General features: G+C 42.7%; 1 protein-coding gene across 1 annotated transcript in view; it reads left to right on the forward strand.

Annotated features, from left to right (window-relative positions):
* The first annotated feature begins 18,889 nt into the window (after positions 1-18,889).
* SMURF2 (SMAD specific E3 ubiquitin protein ligase 2) overlaps positions 18,890-19,104 on the forward strand; it is a 106,645-nt gene continuing 106,430 nt past the window's right edge. The window contains exon 1 of the mRNA XM_019516619.1: positions 18,890-19,086. Coding sequence (XP_019372164.1) covers positions 19,035-19,086 — 52 coding nt within the window. The 5' untranslated portion in view covers positions 18,890-19,034. The remainder of the gene's footprint in view (positions 19,087-19,104) is intronic.

The raw sequence follows: 19,104 nt of genomic DNA on the forward strand, positions 1-19,104 counted from the left end.
CTTGGACTGTGTAAAGTACCTCTTTTTTTCCCCTTTGACAGAAAATGTGGCAAACTTAATGTGCAAACCGGGGTAAGAATAAGTAGTCTTGGTAAGCACGCTCTTCCTCCTAAGCTCAGGGTAGAAGAATGGGTTCTTAATCTACTTTACTGAATTTTGTTGCAGTATGCCAGTCATTCTCAACCAGGGTGCTGGAGATCAAGCAGATAAACAAATAAGCCAGCTCAGGCTTATCCCTGTGGGGTGGGGGAATCATCCAGCCTGAATGCAAGAAGGTAATATGTAGAAACAAGTCTGGCTTTTTTTTGTTTCTTAAATTTGATGTCATTCAATTCACAAGACTCCATTGAAGGGGGGACCTTAATTCTAATGAAGAGGGGGAGGGGTATCCAAAAAAGGTTGAGAACAAATGTAGGATACAATGGGCCTAAGTGATGGGAACTCAACTACCTGAAGTTGGAGCACTTACAGTTCAACGCTTGGTTACTTCACATATTGACTGTCAAGGACTTGGAACATTGCTGCATAAAATGGAGTTTAACAAAGTTCCTTTTTGTTTGGTGCTATTGGGGTGTTTATACATGTACCACAGGAGAGGGAGGGCGCTTTAATTAGAGTGGCTCCAAGAGCTGGAGTGTCTTGTGTATCGGGATCCCTGCATTTACAAATGGTGTTGGAGCACTTTAACTAGTTTTGAAGCATGGGGGCACTGATATATGAGACCTTGGAGTGTGGTAATTAACATGTTCCAACAGATTCAATTAATCAAGCCTGCTCCAATGCACTGTAATTACAGAGTAGTGTTGGAGCAGCCTTGCTGCTCATGTATAAGGGCCCTTACTGTTCTAAGCTTGGCTATTCCACCTGTGACTGCCAAGGACTTAGTTGATGTAATATTGCTGCGTAAAATGGAGTTTAACAAAGTTCGGTGTTTGGTGCTGTTACCAGTTTCACCTCCAGACAACCTCAGACCCACTCCCAAGGGGCAGATTCTAGAGTATGGGCAAATGCTCCAAGTGCAGCTAGTTTAAGGTCAGGCTGATTGCAGAGCATCTGATGCGCATAGTACCTGTCTGTCCATTCTTTGTTCGAGGTTTAGCTTTCCCTTTCTGCAGGATGAGAGTAAGTAAATAAGTATGTTGCAGTAGCTGCTCCCTGGTAGGCCTTTGTTGCAATCTAATCACTTTTCTCCATACTGGAGAAATGTGATGCCATGGCTGCCATTCTTTCAGTATCCGTAGCGGTGAGCCTTCGAACTGTTATCAAACCTCTAGTGTGAGTGCATGGGAAAGGAAAACAATGCTGTACGTACAACGCTGCTTCTTTGATGGTTGACGTGTTGTTAAGTGTCCTAAATCAGCCTTGTTCTGGTGAATGAAAAAAATGTACAGTTAAGCCTGGAAAATTCCTTGTTACACATGCATATAGGCTGCATTGAAATCACCGTGATGCAAGAGTGACCTGGAGGATAACAGTTTGAGTAACTTTTTCTTGTCAAAAGTAGCTTGGCTAGCACAGTAGGTTTTCTATGCCTGAAGAAGGGTGATTACACCCAAAAGCTTGCAACAATTTTTTTTCCAACTACTCAGTTGGTCTAATAAAAGATATGGCATCCACCCAGAGAACCTTGCCTACAGTAGACTAAAGTATTCATGGACATTAAGTCTTTTATTTAGTCTCCTGTACTATTGAAAGGTGTCATTTGAATGTAATGCAACATATCCAGTTTCTTGTTGACTTAAGATCTAAAGCCCCAAGTTTTGGAGTGGGGGAGGGAGGAGTTGAATTCATAATAAATTATCTGTTTCTGGTGATGGAACTACAAAAGCGTCATGCATGCAAGCAAAATTAAATGTCTTTGTCTGCATCTGGAAAGTCATCTTATAGTCGGCAGAAAAGTCAGGTATCTCTGCAGGAAATGAACATAATACAAATAGGAGAAACATTTAATGGTATGTGCAATCTTATTTTGGTCTACACTTCCAGATATGGGCATGTTGAATAATGGGGCTTTCACCTAGCTTTGCAACTGGTTTCTGTAGCCAGTTTGAACTTTTTAAAGAAAAAACCTTGCTGTAGGTATGATGGAATGCTAGAGGCTTCTAACAGACATCAGCTGTTCAGGAAATACTCTAAATTACTGCTTGCTCTAGAGAATATGAGCAAGCCCAGCAATGTGGAATGTGTTACTCTTGGTTCGAAAATGTAACTTCAATTCAGAGCGGTTCTCCCTGTTACCTTTCTCCCACTGCACCTTCGTTTACTATTAAAAAGATCCACCTCTTTTACTGTTGAAATTAAAGCAGTCCTAAAACCCAGTATATCTAAATTGCCTTTCTCTTCAGCTTTCTGGGTTCCAGCACTTTAAGGGATGAAAGGGGTAAGTCAGGTTTTCGGATAGTAACTTTTATAATGCTAAACCTGAACTGTGTGTGATAATGTTTTAGTGACCTACTTCTCATGTAGATGTACATTGAAACTTAACCACATGTTGTGTGTCCATCTCTCAGCCACAAATAGTTGACTATATTTGTAAACTGAATCAGTATGTGATCATTTGGTCTCAAGCTGGTGTGCAGGACTTGCTTGCATTGGCTCTGTAATCTTTCCTGCTTCAGCACCTGTTATTGCTGCATCCGCTAGGAGTTGCACTTTCCTGTTAAAGATGACCTGGTAGAATTGTTGAGACTTGATGTAATGAAGAACAGGTGGACTTTAACCTAGCTTATAGACTTGGACCTACCTAATTTGTGACAGCTGCCTCCAGATTGCATGGTCTTGGTGTGGTGTTGGGTGCCACTTTCACTGCAGAGTGCAGTGTCCCATCCTGTCCCCACCACCCATACCTCTGGCTGAGGGGCCACAGAAGTCCCATCTTTCCTTGGAGATTGACAGATATCTCCAGGGAGGGGTGGGATTTTCATGGCCCTTTGGCCAGAGCTGTGAGGGACCCCTCCCACCACGCACGGCTGCAAAAATCTTACCCCGTGTTAAAGATAAGATAATGGCATACAATTCAGGCTTTAGTTTTCAATCTCTTCACCTTTCCTTTATTCAGAAAGCTGTATGTCTTTTATCCCTTAAAAGTTTTTAGAAGGATAAACTTCTGAATATGCATTGAGTGCAAGTGGTTCTGATGTTATAGTACTGTACTGTGGTGTTTTAAGACTTCGTAAGCCAGCTAGGCATGGGGCTAGTTTTATGTTTGAATGTGTGTGTTATCAGGCAGTATTGATGGTTCAGTAGGTGGCACTGTTTTGCTTCCACTTGCCTGGCATGGGGGTGCAGGGCGTTGTACACTTGTAGGGAAAGTTTAATGTATGATCTGCAAAAAATGGTTTGTAATCCTGTTAGGGATAGAGGGGGTGTTAGCACAGGTTTCATTTAGCTTAGTTCACATCACTGTACAGATTTCCCCCATCCTGCAGCCCACACCACCATAAATTCAATTTTAAATATTTGGCTTGCTGTTTTCAGGACACCCTGAAAATGGTGGGTCCAGGCAAGCTTGATATCCTCGCTATAAGGACCTTTTCAAGTTCTCAACATGAACAATGCTCTAGAGATGCACAAAGGATTTATACCTTCCTGCTTTATGCTTGTGAAAGATATTGGTACTTAAAGTATGCCCAGGCAGTATGGTCTCATCAGTGTTGAATCTGATGTTCTGGGATACGTACATAACTATTAGGCAATTCAGATTGCCCCACTGAAGTCTAAACTGAGTTCAGATTCTCTACCTCTCAACTTTCTACTGTCCCCACCCTGGTTCAAAACAGAGGGAGGGTGGAACAGCTCCTTCCTGTTTCCAACCTTCCACTTCTTCCTAAATGCTTATAAAAGAAAGACTTGAGGTGCCAAAACCCTCAAATATTTCTTGTTTGGGGTTAATCTTATCATTTAACCCTCCATTACTATCATTTAGGGGGAGGGTTTGTTTAAATTATGAAACGGAGCATACTGAAAATCTGATGCTTTATTAAAGTACTTATAAATGTTAGTTTAAAAAATACTTCTGGCTTCTGAGGACAATATCCTCTAATGTTACTTTCTGCCATATGTTTTGGGTTTCATCTGTGTTGTAGGATTTGGGGCCATGCTCATGGTCATAGGCTATGAATGAAGTGTTCCACTAGAGGGTGCTATCATCAATCCCAAACATCCTTTCATTCACTTCTTAACAGGTTGATGGCTCTTGCAGGGCGGTCAGGCAAGCGTGTTAAACTCTTTCTCTAAATACATTGGGGACACTGAGGGAGAACCTCTTGAGGGATCCATATCGGGTCTAATTTAATAGAAATAACAAGAATTCTTTGATGCATTTAATTGACGCAACAAAAATAATGTTCCTTTTTTTTAAGTGTAATATTGCCTAATTTACTTAACATCCAGGGAAAATATCCTCTGCTCTTTGCAGTAATTGCATGGGAACAGACTTGCATTTAAACTTTTTTAACTCTGTTTGCTTAGTGTTTATATAAAGCGAAGAGTATCTGGGGTATCTGCTGAATGGTATTGACTTGCTTCTACTCTTACTTTTATTTTCTTGTAGTAGAAATATTCAGCGTATCTAGCCCATGGTATGACACTGCAAATTTTCCTCAGGTTGTTTTTGTGGCTTCACAATTTAATTAGTAGAAGAATATAATCTTTTTATATTCAAGAATAAAGTGTCTGTTGCAGAATCCCTGCCCTGTCCACTTTGTGACTCACCTCTGAGAAGCCTTGCTTTTCAGAAGTGCGTGTCTGGACAGGTGGGGATTGGCAGAGGCGATTTATGTTTTGGGTGAGTAACTTCCGTAGAAGGAGAATATCCAGATATTTCACTTCTGAGGCTGGGGTCACAAATGCCTATTAAGAAGTTCGCTGAAGCCATGCTTCCCGCCTCACCAAATTGGGAGTCATATCCTCATTCTGTTGGGCTGGCTGCTTTTGGAGATGCAGGATACCGGCTAACGGATTGCTGGTGTGATTAAATCTGGCAGTACCTATGTACAAAAAAGCAATACTTTTTTGGCAAATGGGCTTGCATGTAGATGCTGCCACTTTCCCTTTCTGTAGAGAGAAGGGAAGGTTTGAGTCTGAAGTCTCAGCTGAAGTTTCTCCACTTCTAAAATTGGGGCTAGGAGAATGCCAGCTTAAGCATTTGGGGAGCAAGTGGAAGGTTTGGAAACAGGAAGGAGCTGTTGCACTGACTTTCTTGGCTTGCTTCCTAGCCCAGTTGGATCTGTAAAAAGTGCTAAGCATTTTAGTTCTGTTCAGTAACGTGTCCTTTCAGTAAAGGCCCCATCCATTGGGCCAGAGTGAAGGAACTCCTTTCAATTATCACCTAAAAAGGTGTAATGGGATGAAAGAAAGCATAAGGAAAATCTGTTTCTGAATGTCAGAAAAAACTTACTGCCAGTCAGGTGCGTTAGCCTGTGAAATACTCTTCCAAGTGATGTGGCAACAGCACCTTCCTATAGGATGTTTAAATTAGACTGAACAAGAAGAAACGGCTCGGCAGTGACTGGTGGAGGGATTACAAATGAGCAGCAGCTGGTCTCTTCTGTCTCAGTGTTCTCAATATCCCCAGACGGGCACACTGAGATGCAAGAAGGTTATCTGCACTTAATCCTGGGCAAAGCTAGTCATTGAACCCCTAAGTCCTAATTTCCATTCCTTTCCTTTAACCAATAAACCTAATCATCTCATCATGGAAGGTAGATGTGGTAAGCCTTATTACATCATCCCTTTGCCCAGGATAGGACTGGACCAGTATACATGACATCTGTGATCTGAGGGGAAGCTGTGGCCTAACGATCTGAACGCAAGATTGAGCGTCAAGAAAGTGCTTGCTGTTTGGGGGACAGGGCTTACTGTCTTTACTTTATCTTACTCAAGGTAAAAGTAAAATATAAAGATCAATCCTGGCTCTTGAAATCTAATTTTGAGAGGAATGTATTGACTCTCACTTAAATCTAACCTGACTCGCAGTAACCTTTTAATGCAGGGGTTGGGCACCTAAAAGTAACTTGCTCTGAAGGAGATGCATTGGAAAATGAGGCTCAGGCTGGGCAGGTATTAAGACTGGCATCTAGCACCTAGCTCCTACTATGTTTAACTCTGAGCTGAGGACCTAACTACTTTTAAAATCTAGCCAGAGCATATCTAGAAGAAAAGCACTTGACCTGTTGAAATGTGAATCTGTCCACAATGGGACAGCTTGCTTTCCTTTCCACTGATCCATGCATGGCATGGCACCAACCCCAGAGTGGGGCAGAGTGTAAGTAACACAGATGGCTAGAAGGGGTTCATTTTCTGCACATTTCCATAGCAGTTCATGTGGACGACAGGTCACTGGATTCCAGTCCAGTTTCTGACTGCAGAGCGCTGCCCGTCTCAGACGGACTCCAGGCAATGGACGCTTTTCCACAGAAGCCAGGACGGTTCATGGAAGAGTGGTGGTCTGCTTCCAATTTGGAGCTCACCTGCTGCCCAGGGGGAAAGGAGTCTGGGATTTAAAGGGATGGGAGGAGGAAAACAATTCTAAAATGGTGGAGAAAAGGAGTGTTAGTTTCTTAAAGTTGATCTTGTATGGCCAAATTAAAAAGTACTAATTACATAAGGTGGCGGGCCAAATCCACAAGTGAGGTATGCGTTACACATCTGGAAGAGGGTCTTCACTGATGGGATTGAGACCCTAAAGCTCAAATCCTGACTCAATTGAAAAGCACTGGGAGTCTTGGCATTGGCTGCAGTAAGGGTAACTTCACTACAAGGGTCAGGAAAAAGTGTCAAGGTGCTCAATTTCTATGTTGCACCTTCCTACAGTGTGCCCTACAGTGTTACCTTTAATGCTTTATGACCAGTATCTGAATATGACTTTTATTTTTTAAATAGATTACTAAGGTGATGGAAGAGATCCTATGACGGAGTCTCGGTAGACCTCAAACATTCTGTATTGTATACCAGGTCATGTACAGGTTCAAAGCAGTGTAAGAGTTGCAATCCCATGGGTGTGCGGCTATGTTTTACGGGCACATGGAAGAGTGGATGTACTGGTGGTATCAGAAAATCTTGAATCATCTCCAAGGTACTCTGCCATCATCCAAATCACTTCATTTTCACCCACTATGTAAAACAGATGTAAAAATAGCTCTTTTTATCAGTGGATGGCCACATAGATCTGGGCTGCAGAGGCCCCATTCCATTCAAAGCAATCCTGTGAAATCATTCTCAGAGTGATGCTGTTAATCAGAAGCAGCAATTTAATGTTACATCCCTATGCCTCCCCACCCCTTCCCCCACTGCTCCCCCGTCCCAATCCAGAGCAGGAAACAACACTTGGCCAGAACTCAACGGTCTGACTCTTTTGGATAGACTCTCTAGGAATGGGGAGGGATTTGAATTCCCTCCGTGTGTCATTTCCTTCCCCCTAATGGCTAGAAAAATAACATTGTTGTAGTCTCTAGAACTTACAAAAAGAGAGGACAAAAAAAAAATCCACTTGTATTTCTTTCAGAAGGGCAGGGTTACACAATTTGAGTCAGAGCGGGCAGATCTCTGTCTCCCATGTAGAAAAAGTATAAAGGGTGAAGTTCTTCTCCCTTCTGTACTACTAGAAAATATCTCTGGATTGGGACCAGGGTTGGACTAGAGAGGAGGAGAATAAGGTGTGTGAGATCTGAATAGTTGGGGGAGGGGATGGGGTGGGTGGGGAACAGCCACGACATTTAAGCCCAGAAGGAATGGAGTATCTGGTGAGTGTCTGGTGAAAACAATTGTTCATAGCAAATAAATCATCTTGAAAATGAGAGTTAAGGAACACCAAGTGGATCATTCAGTCCATGCCCTGCAGCCAAGGCATATTGTTCCCCATGGTGCCTTCTATGCTTTGTCCAGACTGGTTTTAAAATATTTTGTCAGCTATAACCAATAGCACATGCCTGCAGTTTAAATTGTGTTGAGAGCACCAGCTTTTATCTCCTACAAAGCACTGTAGATTTGCAGTGGTCAGTCTAAGTGAAGTGTTCCTTAGTAACAAACAAAAAAATACATATTTTAACCCCAGGAATAAGCATTAGAAAACATTCTACCAAAACAACGACCTTGTAGCTAGGAATTGGTTGCCTTTACTGAATGTGGCTTAGACGTGAACAACAACATGCCTTTCTAGCAAAGTTTTTTGTAGCAGCAAAATTGCGAAAGGCACTTTTACAGAATAAACAAGAGACCACTTGCTTCAAAGCCATGTGATCTGATCCTGAAGTCCTGATTGTACTGGGCTCTGACTGCAGATCTGACTGCAAGATCAAGGCCTGCACTTTGTCTGTATGTGCTGGTATTAATACATAAATAGGCTGTTTTGCATTTCAGTTCCATTTCTCAGTGGGCTACCCATAGTATTGAGGTAGGATCAGAGGTATATGGGATGAGATACATAGCTTCTGCTTCAGATTCCATTTAACACTAACTGGTATCTTGCCATTAAATGTCTATGGGTCTTCTGCCTGACTTGCAATCCCCACTGTAGATTCATTCTTAAATTACAAGTGTAATTTAACTGAATTAGGCTAGACATCACTGTTTTCACTACATACTTGGTAGTGAGACTATAGAAGCACATCCAGCATTACAAAATAACAGGTAATTGGGCAGGTCTCTTCTAAATCACTTCCACATTTGGATGGTTGGATGATGTTGTCTAATGTCAAGTACATAAGAAGCTTATACAAACTATAGGATATGTTAATGGATCATATGATACTATTATAAAATGCTGCTGATTTGGGAGAAAGTGAAAGGGGAACTGCATCTTGTTATAATTGATTCCACTGTGCTTTATTGCAGCACTGCGTCATAGGTTCTATTTTTGGCTACAGACACTGAAGTTTTGAATATACGTCTAAGTTGTCAACACTGTATGTGTGTATATAAATGTAATTTTAATATGGTGGTTCATACCTTTGGCAGTTAGCTTGGGTTCCTTTTCCAACACTTACAGTTTGGTCTTGCACCTTAATTCACACCACTTCACATTCAAGTAATTCCACTTCTCCATTATGAGGCTACAACAATACTTTCATACTTCCTGTGGTTATGATGTCTAGTTACCTATTGTCAAGTGCTTTAAGGTATTGCAGATGAAAGGACCCATACAAGTACATAGTATACTATATTGTGATTCAGATCATACCTCCTGAACTTAAATCTCAGGAGGCATTTCTCACAACATCCATATGCAAAATTGTCAGTGACCTAAAGGATCTATTTTCTCTGGACAGAATGAAGGAGCCACCTTAGGCTCCTTCATCTGAAACCATGACCTTACTGCTGGGATTCTGTTTAGTTCGGTATGGTGTGTTTGGTGATGACCAGCACTGCAGGCTTCAGGAGAAGATGCGTAGTCCTCTCCTGGGTAGACTTAGAATAACAGCTGTACTTTTAAATTCTCACGTAGTCCTTTAACTTTCCTCTGCCCCTAAACTGAGATTCTGTCCCTTGTGTTCAGACCCCACATGAAGCACCTCAACAGTCACTGCTCAAGAAGGCATGATCTACTTTCTCTCATTGTAGATGGGTAATCAAATACCTTTTGCCTTCCTCTGAAACATTCAATAGCAGCCACTGTTTAAAGCAGGGTACTGAACTAGACAGACCAAGAGTCTGACTTTGTACAGCATTCCTGATTTTAAAGTGTGCAGAAGGTCTAGATTTGATGCATCAATTCCAAGGCTTGGTGGAATTAAGGCTTTAAATTCTGATTTACTTTTTTTTATAACATCTACTTTTTAAAACTGGTGGTGAAAAATGACAGTGTAGAAGAGATTAGGGGAAGACTAATGTCCCTGAATGTTTGAATACTTTGGAGTAGTAGAAAACTGGTTCATGTCAACTGTGCTAAAGAATTGTTCACACCAGTTGTCTCCCTGATAATGCTTCATTTTTTCAAAGTTATACTCTGCAGAAAATATATACGTTGTCAAGCTAACTTGCATCTGGCCTGGAGCTAGACGCTGCTGGTGCAATGGTAAGGTAAATTGCTTATACACCCGCCTTACTGACAGGATGCTGTGGCTTACTCCAGAAGATGTCAAGTTTTTATCAACCCTTTTGTACCAAACAAAAGTGCAGGACCTGATTCTGTAGCTGCTCAGTTCACAAGGGAATAGAAAAAGTACTTGCAGATAAGTTAAAAAATCAGGTCCATAATTCTGAGATCAGTCAAAATAGCTTTTATTATAGTATACACAAATTTCACCTTGATCACAGCATTGAGAAATTAGCTTAGTGGCATTACTATCATTACTTTACAGAAGATACAACAGAGGTAAAGAAAGGATAAAGTTACCATTTTCAGGACTTCAGTATAAGTTGTGAGTGCTCAGTATTTGTAGAAACTGAGATTAGAAGCCCCCCAAGATGGATGCCTAAAGCCAATGGCTGTTGTTGAAAATATTTACCCAGACAATTTGACTAGAGTTATGGAGGACTAATCCTGGTCCAACGGAGTCAGTGAGGCCAAATCACCTCTCAAACAGAGGCTGTATCATTTTGACTTCCCTGGAGTCACTAAGTTACACTGGGAAAGCGGAGAAGGGAATCAACTCTTATTTCAATGGATAAAGAATCACGTCCAGAAGGAGGCAAAAGTAGGAAGTGGTTTATGATCCTAGGCCATGGGGCCACTCTTGAGAAAGTAAATTGGTTTTTATGCATCCTGATCTGCTCTAAGCTCACTTTACAAACATTTTGCAAAGATCACTACTGAAGCGCTGGTTCTGAAAATGCAACAGCATCGTAGAGGCAAAGAAGCATGGTGTCTTGATCTGGGCCACACACAAGCACACAGGTTTATACTGGTGTTAATGAGAGCAGAATTTCTCTTGGCTGCTGTCAGTTCAAAGATGGGACAATACTTGCATCTTAAGTGGATCTTAGTTTCCCAGCAGTAATGAAAGACTGTGTTGCATCTGGGTAGCCTGTAGCAATGCTGCCTGCTCTTTAAAGAGTCCTCCTTTGCCGTTTTATGGAGTATTTTACTCATCAGCAGGACATGATGAGTAAATAAAATTGCTAAAGTAGTAAATGGGAATATCTGTTCTTTAATTAATCTGCTATGGATGGACTTACAGAAGTTATCTGAATGACTAACTACTGAAAAATCCTGTGATATGGAGGCTTGTGCATTTTTTGTAGCCACAGCTGCAGTCATTTCCCTTCATGAATGTATCATTTCCCCAAGTTGTATCCTGTCTCTCATAGAGCTCTGGTGTCTGCTGCTCCAAGGCTCTGTCCTCTTCTTTCAGCAGCTGGTGGATGGGTGGAGACATCCTTCCTATTTCTTTTTGTGAGACAGCTCCACCATGCTCTCTAGCCTGAGAAATTGATTGAATCTTGACCTCTTAAATAAACATTGTCTCCGCACACTAAAGGGCGTCTTGGTGGGAAACGGACATTTCAGTCTAGACACTTCAGTTCATTATATGACTTTGATAGAGAAGTATCCCATCTCAGGCTTGCTCTCTGTTCCTCTTTCTAGTCGGGGTGTCAGACCTCTAGCCTGTGTATGTGGGGATGTACATATGTGTATACTTTAACATTACTCAATCCAGGTAATTCTCAGCAGCCAAAACAATGCTTTTAGTAGTTTGCAGAGGAAACTAAGGAGACACATGCGAGATAAAAATGTCTATTTCTAGGTTTCTCTTTTCTGAAAGGGAGAAGCACATTACATGTGCCTTTAGTGGAGGTGAATTTGGTCCTTTACTCTTGCTACAGAATAGCAGCAGTGAGGATTACAACCAGGACCTTGGAGATAAGGACAACAAGTGTTGAAAAACACTTGGATTTATAAGCAAAAGTCTGATGGGCTCTGAAAAGACTTTCAGAAGAATATGTTGAAACAATAGAATGCTAAAGCTAAGGGAGAGGAGAAGGGCACTGTTCTTATCAGAAGAAATGTCCACTGCTGGTCCAAGTGTCTATGGGGTGGGCTTTGGCTAAGTGAGGTCATAAAAGAAGAGTATTCTGGGTGCTCTGCAGGAACTCAGCTTGTATAAATCATGGAACTCTTTTAGTACTCAGTAGGTGAATCTACACCTGCAGCTAATGTGGAGCAATAAACTCTGGTGCATATCACACAAGTTTATTGTTCCTGGGCGCACCATTTGAACACACAACTAGGACCGCAGCATGTTGAGCCAAGTCAGAGAAGTCCCGGCTGGCAGGGGAACTGAGGGGGGTCAGCCTGCCAGCCCAGGACTGCTCTGACCTGTCTCAACATGCTGTGGAGGGGCTGGCTGGGGCATGAGAGTGCTCCAGCCTGGAGCTAGTCAACAGGTAGCCCTGTACCAAAGCACCCTCGTGCCCCGGCCAGCCGGGTCAGTGTCTTCATGTGCAGTGCTGTGGAGTAAAGGACAGTGCGTGTATCTACAAGTACTACCCCGGTGTGGAGTTTATTAGTTTTGTGTGGCCTAATAGACATTTACTGTAGTAACTGTTTTGTGTAGATGCACCCAGTATGAGTAAGGATTGGAGAGTCAAACTTGATTTTGTTTCCTTATCTCTCTGATAAAAATGCTGGAAAGGGAAGTTTGGAATGGTAAAGTTGGAACTAGGGCTGAAGGCAATAGCTACTGTATAATGACTACAGACTTATTTCTCCACAACCTGAGTTGAATTTGGTAGAGCAACATTTTAATTCGGGTTGTTTAGCTTTGTACTGTGGTATTAGCTTTTAGTCTCAGAACTGGACCTTTGGATGGATAGTCAGTGTGTAGAGTCAGTTAATTGCAGTTACAAATCTAACAACCAATATGACCTGGAGGATAAAGTCAACCAAAAAAATGGAGGAGCCTAACTTCTCTAACTTCTGTTGCTTTTAATGCCACTGATTCCAGTAGAATTGGTCCTTCTTTATGTTCGGCCTCTAAAGATGGATGGGCATCATCTCTGAAAAATGACTAAACAATAAATCATTTGGGAAATATCTGTAAATGCAAAGCCTTCTCTTTCTACCTACTGGGAAATTCAAGAATCAGAAATCTTGCTGTGTGCAGCCACAGCCTAGTAATAGCTGTTATTGGAAGGGAAACTGAAAAGATACCAGCCATGGCATTAGTTGTTCCTCAAGAGGTCATCAGCATCCCTGTTGGAATGCTATGGATCCATCCATTTTTCTCTTCCTTACACATTCTGTGTGTCAGGTATCCAGGTTGTAGCTGCATTGGTCTAGAGGAAAAGGCAATCGGGACTCATAGTAGAGATTATGTCTTTTATTAGATCAACAAGATTTAAAAAAAAAAGTTTTAATTAAATTTCAATTAAGTTTCAATTAAAGAATTTGTTTGCAAAAATCTTGTTGGTCTAATAAAAGATACCATCTCTACTATGAGTCCTGATTGCCTTTTACACATTCCATCCCACTCTTGAGACTCTGCTTCAACCACTAACCTGGCTAGAGATGACTAGATGGAACTCCCTTCTGAGTCTGTCCATGAGGCTGCCATCCAAAAAGTGAGCTGTTGGGTGATGCAAGGCACTCCCTTCCCTCTGGATCTGAGCTAGCTACCTCATCTTGAAAGGATTTGTTGCTCAGTGATATCAGCCTAGAGTGGAACACAGAACACTGGTCAGGATGTAATGGTAACACTTACATGCTTATATCATAAGATCAGCTCCACTCCAATGTACAGCTTATTTTGAAACTCAGATGCTTTGAAAGAAAAATGAACTTTCTGTTATACATATAAGACTTGATGGAATATCAATTTAATATCTGCGTCCTTTCTCTGAGGGCCACGGAGAGCACAAAAAACTCCCTGGGCCAAGGCACTTTCATGGCATTGTTTTCTTGGATATGGAAGTGAAGTATGCTAGCAGGACCACTTGGTAGCAGCAGTTCGGACTTCCTAAGTAAACAGATCCCTGAACTGCAGCAGCTTTGTGCTTTATAAAGCTTCCTGACCTTGTCATCATTCCTTGCATGGGATCCTTTACCAGCTGCTGTTCCTCAACTCCTACCCAGTGTTTTTATTTGGCAAAGGGGACAGTGGACAAGAATGATGGCATTGACTGGCTTGGTGATCCCTGAGAGGCAAGGCTTTGTTGGTGATCACCTTTATTGGAATAGATGTGTAGTTGGGAGATGTGTTGGACAAGCTTTGGGGCACAAAGTACCTCTCATGTCTAAGAGCAGCAGACACAGGCTAAGCTAAGTAACGGAAAAATGGCTTATGTTTAACTCCAGCATACATTAAAACAGTAATTTAAAGGATTGGAGGAAGGTTGTGAAGTAGTAGCAAAGAAAGATGATCCAAAGTAGCTTCAAAACAAGGGGGATCTAATTGATTAGACAGTTTAGTCATGTAGAGGAACAAGATAATTCAACAAGGAAAAGGGTTATTATTACCCTTGGAGTGAAGAGAGGTTAGCTGAGATAACAGATAGATTGTAATGAGTTATAAAGCCATTATCTCTGCTTAGTCCATAGTTTTTAGTGTTCAGTAGGCTTATGGATTTTTGTTCCCAGGCCTATCTTTCAGAGGTTAAATTTATCTATATCTCTCCCACCTATATTGTTCTAATAAAAAGTATCACTAAAACCTTGCCCCTCATACATATCTTGGACCACCACATCTACAATACCACCCCAACTATATTATAATATTGATGATCTCTTGCAGAGCTAGTGAATACAGGAAGAGATAAAATGACTGTTTTCCTCAGCTCTTCCTTGTCTGTAAAACACACAGGTGGCATCCAGGTACAGCAAGATATTATCAACGAATCCTAGCTAAAGGTTAGAAAATTCATAGCAAAGCTAAAATTCGGTTCTAAAATTAGAATAGGTGAAACAAACTGGATACACCACAAGTAGTGGTTTTACATTTTGTCTTTTTTTGTGTGTGTGTTTTGCAGTGGTCAGGTAATGTTGCTATATTAGCAAACTGACTCCTGTTTGCTTTATATAGTGACTTTTAGAAAGTATGACGACTTGGCCATTTCAATTTGCAACAGACTGACTTTAGTCTGACCTTCAGTTATCTAGACTGAATGTCTGTTGTTTAAAAACACCCCCCTCCCCAGACACCTAAACTGCCTTTGTGGTAAATATAGCTCCATTAAACTGTTTCTAGTAATATTGTGCATTAGCTGCAAAATTAGCAGACCTATTGGGACTTATTTGATACAAGGTTTGAAGTCAAAGAGGGTGCAGAATCGAATCCAGTATTCCCGATTCTCTTCTCCTCTGTTCTAACTCCATTATTCAATGAGCTGCTGCTTGTTTACAGCACAGTGAATTTCTTAATGTGTCACTAGGAAAGAAGAAAGATGCATCTTTAACCTGTATCAGCTGACAATGATTTTTGCATTATATGGTCATTGGACAGAGGTAGTCTTGGAAGGAGAGGCTGTAACTGAGGACCCCCCCTTCCCAGGTAAGTGGTTATGCTTCCTTTTCTCTGGCCCAGTTCATCTTGTATACTTTTCAGAAGTGAATAGCTTCTTCAGGATAAAGAGGGCCCCACCCAGAACTGCATGGACAGGCAGTCAGGGATGTGGTTTAAATATCCTTTGGCAACAAAGAGAACTGAATGAATCTTCCACTTCCTGGACAAGTGTTTTAACCACAAGGCTCTAATAAGAGGACAGTAGCAATGCTCTAAAAGAAAGTGGTGGTTTCTGCCAGTGTACGTGAGGATGCTGAAGATACCTACCCACCTAGCTCAGGGGTAGGTATGAGCTAAGCACTAGGCCCTTCTGCCCTCTCAAGCCTGGGGCAGTTCTGGGCATGAGCAGAAGTGCAAGCTCTGATTGCCTGGGCACTCTGACGTTATAAGGCGCTGTGGCATTTAATCACCATCAGTTAGGTGAAAGAAGGTTGTTTTTTTCCACGCTCCCTTTTTTTTTAAGTTAGTGCTAAATTCTATCCTAATATTCCATTCTGTAATGTTTTAAATCTATAAGATGCCAATCCTACATTGAGATCTGTTAGTGCAGACCCCAAAGCCTATGCTGAGTCCCATTAAATTCCAGAGAACTTCAGTATGGTCGGCAGCTAGTAACTGTTGGCCTGACATCGGGTCTGATCCAAAGCCTATGGAAGCCAATTAAAGGAATCCTATTTACTTAAATGGGCTCTGAATCAAGCTTTTCCAGATATGCTGAGCACTTCTAAATGTCAGGCCATGACTTATCTGAATAGACAGTTTTAAAATGTTTTTGGCACTTTCAAGCACTTTGGCCAAGTCAGACATGGAAAAAAAATGTTACTTTTATAGTTCTTAGAAACTAGAATTTCTCAAGCAATTAATCAATCCAATTTTGTACTGTTTGAAAAGAGCTATTATGCATGCAAGTTTCATAACCTTTTTAATGATGCAAAGAACCAGACATCCGAAACCGTGCAAATGGAAGAGCTGCAGCATTTTTACTGAGGTCAGCGTGACCCAATGGAATTACGTCAATAGCAGCGTCTTGTACAATGTAGAACTTATAATTATTCCACAGATAGCACGAGGAGCACCCCTGAGTGTAAAAACCTCTTCTTAAAGTTCTCGTGTAATTCCCAGACGCAACAAAAAGGCATGTTCAGGATCAATTTACTATGCAGGCTGTAGGCTGAATTTGATGAGGAAAAGTTGCTTCAAGGAACATATTCCCCAGAAGCATTTTGCAGTTTTTGACAGAAATCATTGTCATGTAGTGCATACGTACTAGCAAGCAACCTTTTTGTGTTTGTTTCTTATTTTTAACGATCGCTCGATCCTCAAACCTAACAAACTGTGTGGGTTTAAATAGATATATTATTAATTCCATTGTGGTGTGATACGTCAGGCACTCTTGAGACATATAAGAAACAGACTGTCTTTTTGTTTTGTGTTTGTAGAGCACCTACTACAAGGGTCCTGTGTTGTGACTAGTGCTCCTAAGTGCTGTGATAATACAAGTGATACTGTGGAGTACCTCAGCAGAATGGGACCTATGTCACAAAGCCCTATTAAACTAGCTGTCTTGGAAGAAGTGTCAAACAGGCAGCGATCTCCTACTTGGCAGCAGAGGCATTGGGTGTAGGCTGCACTCAAGGCTGGAGACTGTGACTGGGCTGTGCCAATGTTCCTGCTGGGACAAAAGCTGGAGGTTCCTGGCTAGAGGGTCTTGCTCCTTTGCTCAGGGTCAGACCAATCACTATATTTGGGGTCAGAAAGGAATTTTATCTTGTGTTCAGATTGACATAGACTGTGGGGGCTTTTGCTTTCCTCTGTAGCAGGGGGCATGGCCCTCTACCCAGGATCACCTGAGCATGCACTGACAACGCTTCATAGAAGCAGGACGTTGGCTGCTGTGGTTCCCCTGCTTAGCCTGTGGCAGGTTAGGGTGCTAGGTCTGTGCTGCGTCAGGGTTCGCGGTAGGGTTCAGATGATCTATTACGCAGGATGGTTTGGATATGGATGATCCTGCCTTAGGCAGGAGGGTTGGACTAGATCAGTGTTTCCCAACCAGTGGGACTCGAAGGTCATGTAGATGGGACTTCAACTCATTGCCCGATTGAAAAAAATCAGTTGTTTGCACGTCAAATACGTGAATCAACAGATATCTCCAACAGTGCAATTTTGTGGGGTTTTGTTTTTATCCTGGTAGGACCAGGGTTTTTTGACCAAATGGTTGGTGGGACATAAGGTGCAAAAGGCTGATAACTGCTGGACTAGATGATTAGGGACCTAGTTGGAGAAGGGACCTCTGGAGGTCCTCACTCCCTGAGAGGAGCCCTCCTGCTCTATGATATGGTGATCATCTTGAAATGGACCTTTTACAAAAAGCTGAGATTTATTTCTTGTTGTTAACTTGCCTGTCTGTGCCCTGCTGCTATTATAGTGCCCCCTGGTGTGCTACAAAGCCTGGAAATTTCTGGAGTAGTTCCCGCAGCATCTGGAAGATGGAAACAAGAAGTTAAATTCAAATATAGACTTGGGATGCAAGCCAATTCTTATCTTTTTGGAGAACAGCAATGGAATATGGGAATTACCTTGGCTGAAAACGCATCTAAACCGCAGATAAACAGTGGGTCTGTCTAAGCCCGAATGGCCCAACGACCATACACAGCCCTTCCCGCGATTTCCCAGCTCCTCCAACTGTCCTGTTGCGACCTGTGGAAGTACTGAAGGAGCCACGGACCCCTCAGTCTCCATAGGGGCACTTGCCTTTATATTGGGGCCTCTGAAACTCTTTTAATTTTGCATCTTTGCTTTTTTGGGGGTAGAAACCTGTGCCTCCCCATCTCCCTGTTGATTGCAAATATCTTCCTCCCATTTCTATGCCCCGGGGAACTGCTTTATAGCCGTCATCGAGGACAGCCCGCTTGTCCTCTCCCGATACAAAACTGGATGCCTTTGCGCCCTCTATTTTCCTCTTGAAGAGCCACTTTAGATTCACCCGTTACTTTCCTTTTCAGCCTTAAGGAACGAGATTGACATTTAGATGCAAAGTTTGGTACAGAAAGGTCACGGGCCGTCATCGAAGACAGCCTGCGTGCCCTCCTTCGATATGAAACCGGACGCCTGCACGCCCTCGATTTTCCTCTTGGAAAAAAACCCAATCTCGAAAAGAAAAACAGAGGACACAGAGGCGCTGGGTTTGGCATCGACAGAGGAGGGAGGTCAAGTCTCTGTCATCGAGCACAGCCCGGTCGTCCCCTCTCGATGCCGAACCCGACGCCTTGATGTCCTCTTTTTTTCTCTTCCGGGTTATTTTCTCTTCGGGATTATTTTTCAAGAGAAAACCAGGGTGCGGGGCTGCGTGTCCACAGAGCGGCCCCTCCACCCCTCGGGCAGGGCGAGGGACAAGCGTCGTTTCACACCCCCGGCGCGGAGGGGAAGGGGGCGGGGAAGGCGCCTCCTCCTCCACCTCCCCGGCGCCGGCCCCGCTCATGGCGCCGCTGGGCACATCCGGGCCTCTCCTCCTCCTCCTCCTCCTTCGGCCGCCGCCGCTGCCCTGAGCGCCCCGCGCGACTCCATTAGGCCGGGCCCGGCGCGGGGCGCGGCGGCGACATGTCCAACCCGGGCGCGCGGAGGAACGGGCCCGTCAAGCTGCGGCTGACAGGTGAGGCGCCCGGCCGGG

Source organism: Gavialis gangeticus, unplaced genomic scaffold, assembly GCF_001723915.1.
Source record: "Gavialis gangeticus isolate Ggan-Ray unplaced genomic scaffold, GavGan_comp1, whole genome shotgun sequence".
NCBI classification, from domain to species: domain Eukaryota; kingdom Metazoa; phylum Chordata; order Crocodylia; family Gavialidae; genus Gavialis; species Gavialis gangeticus.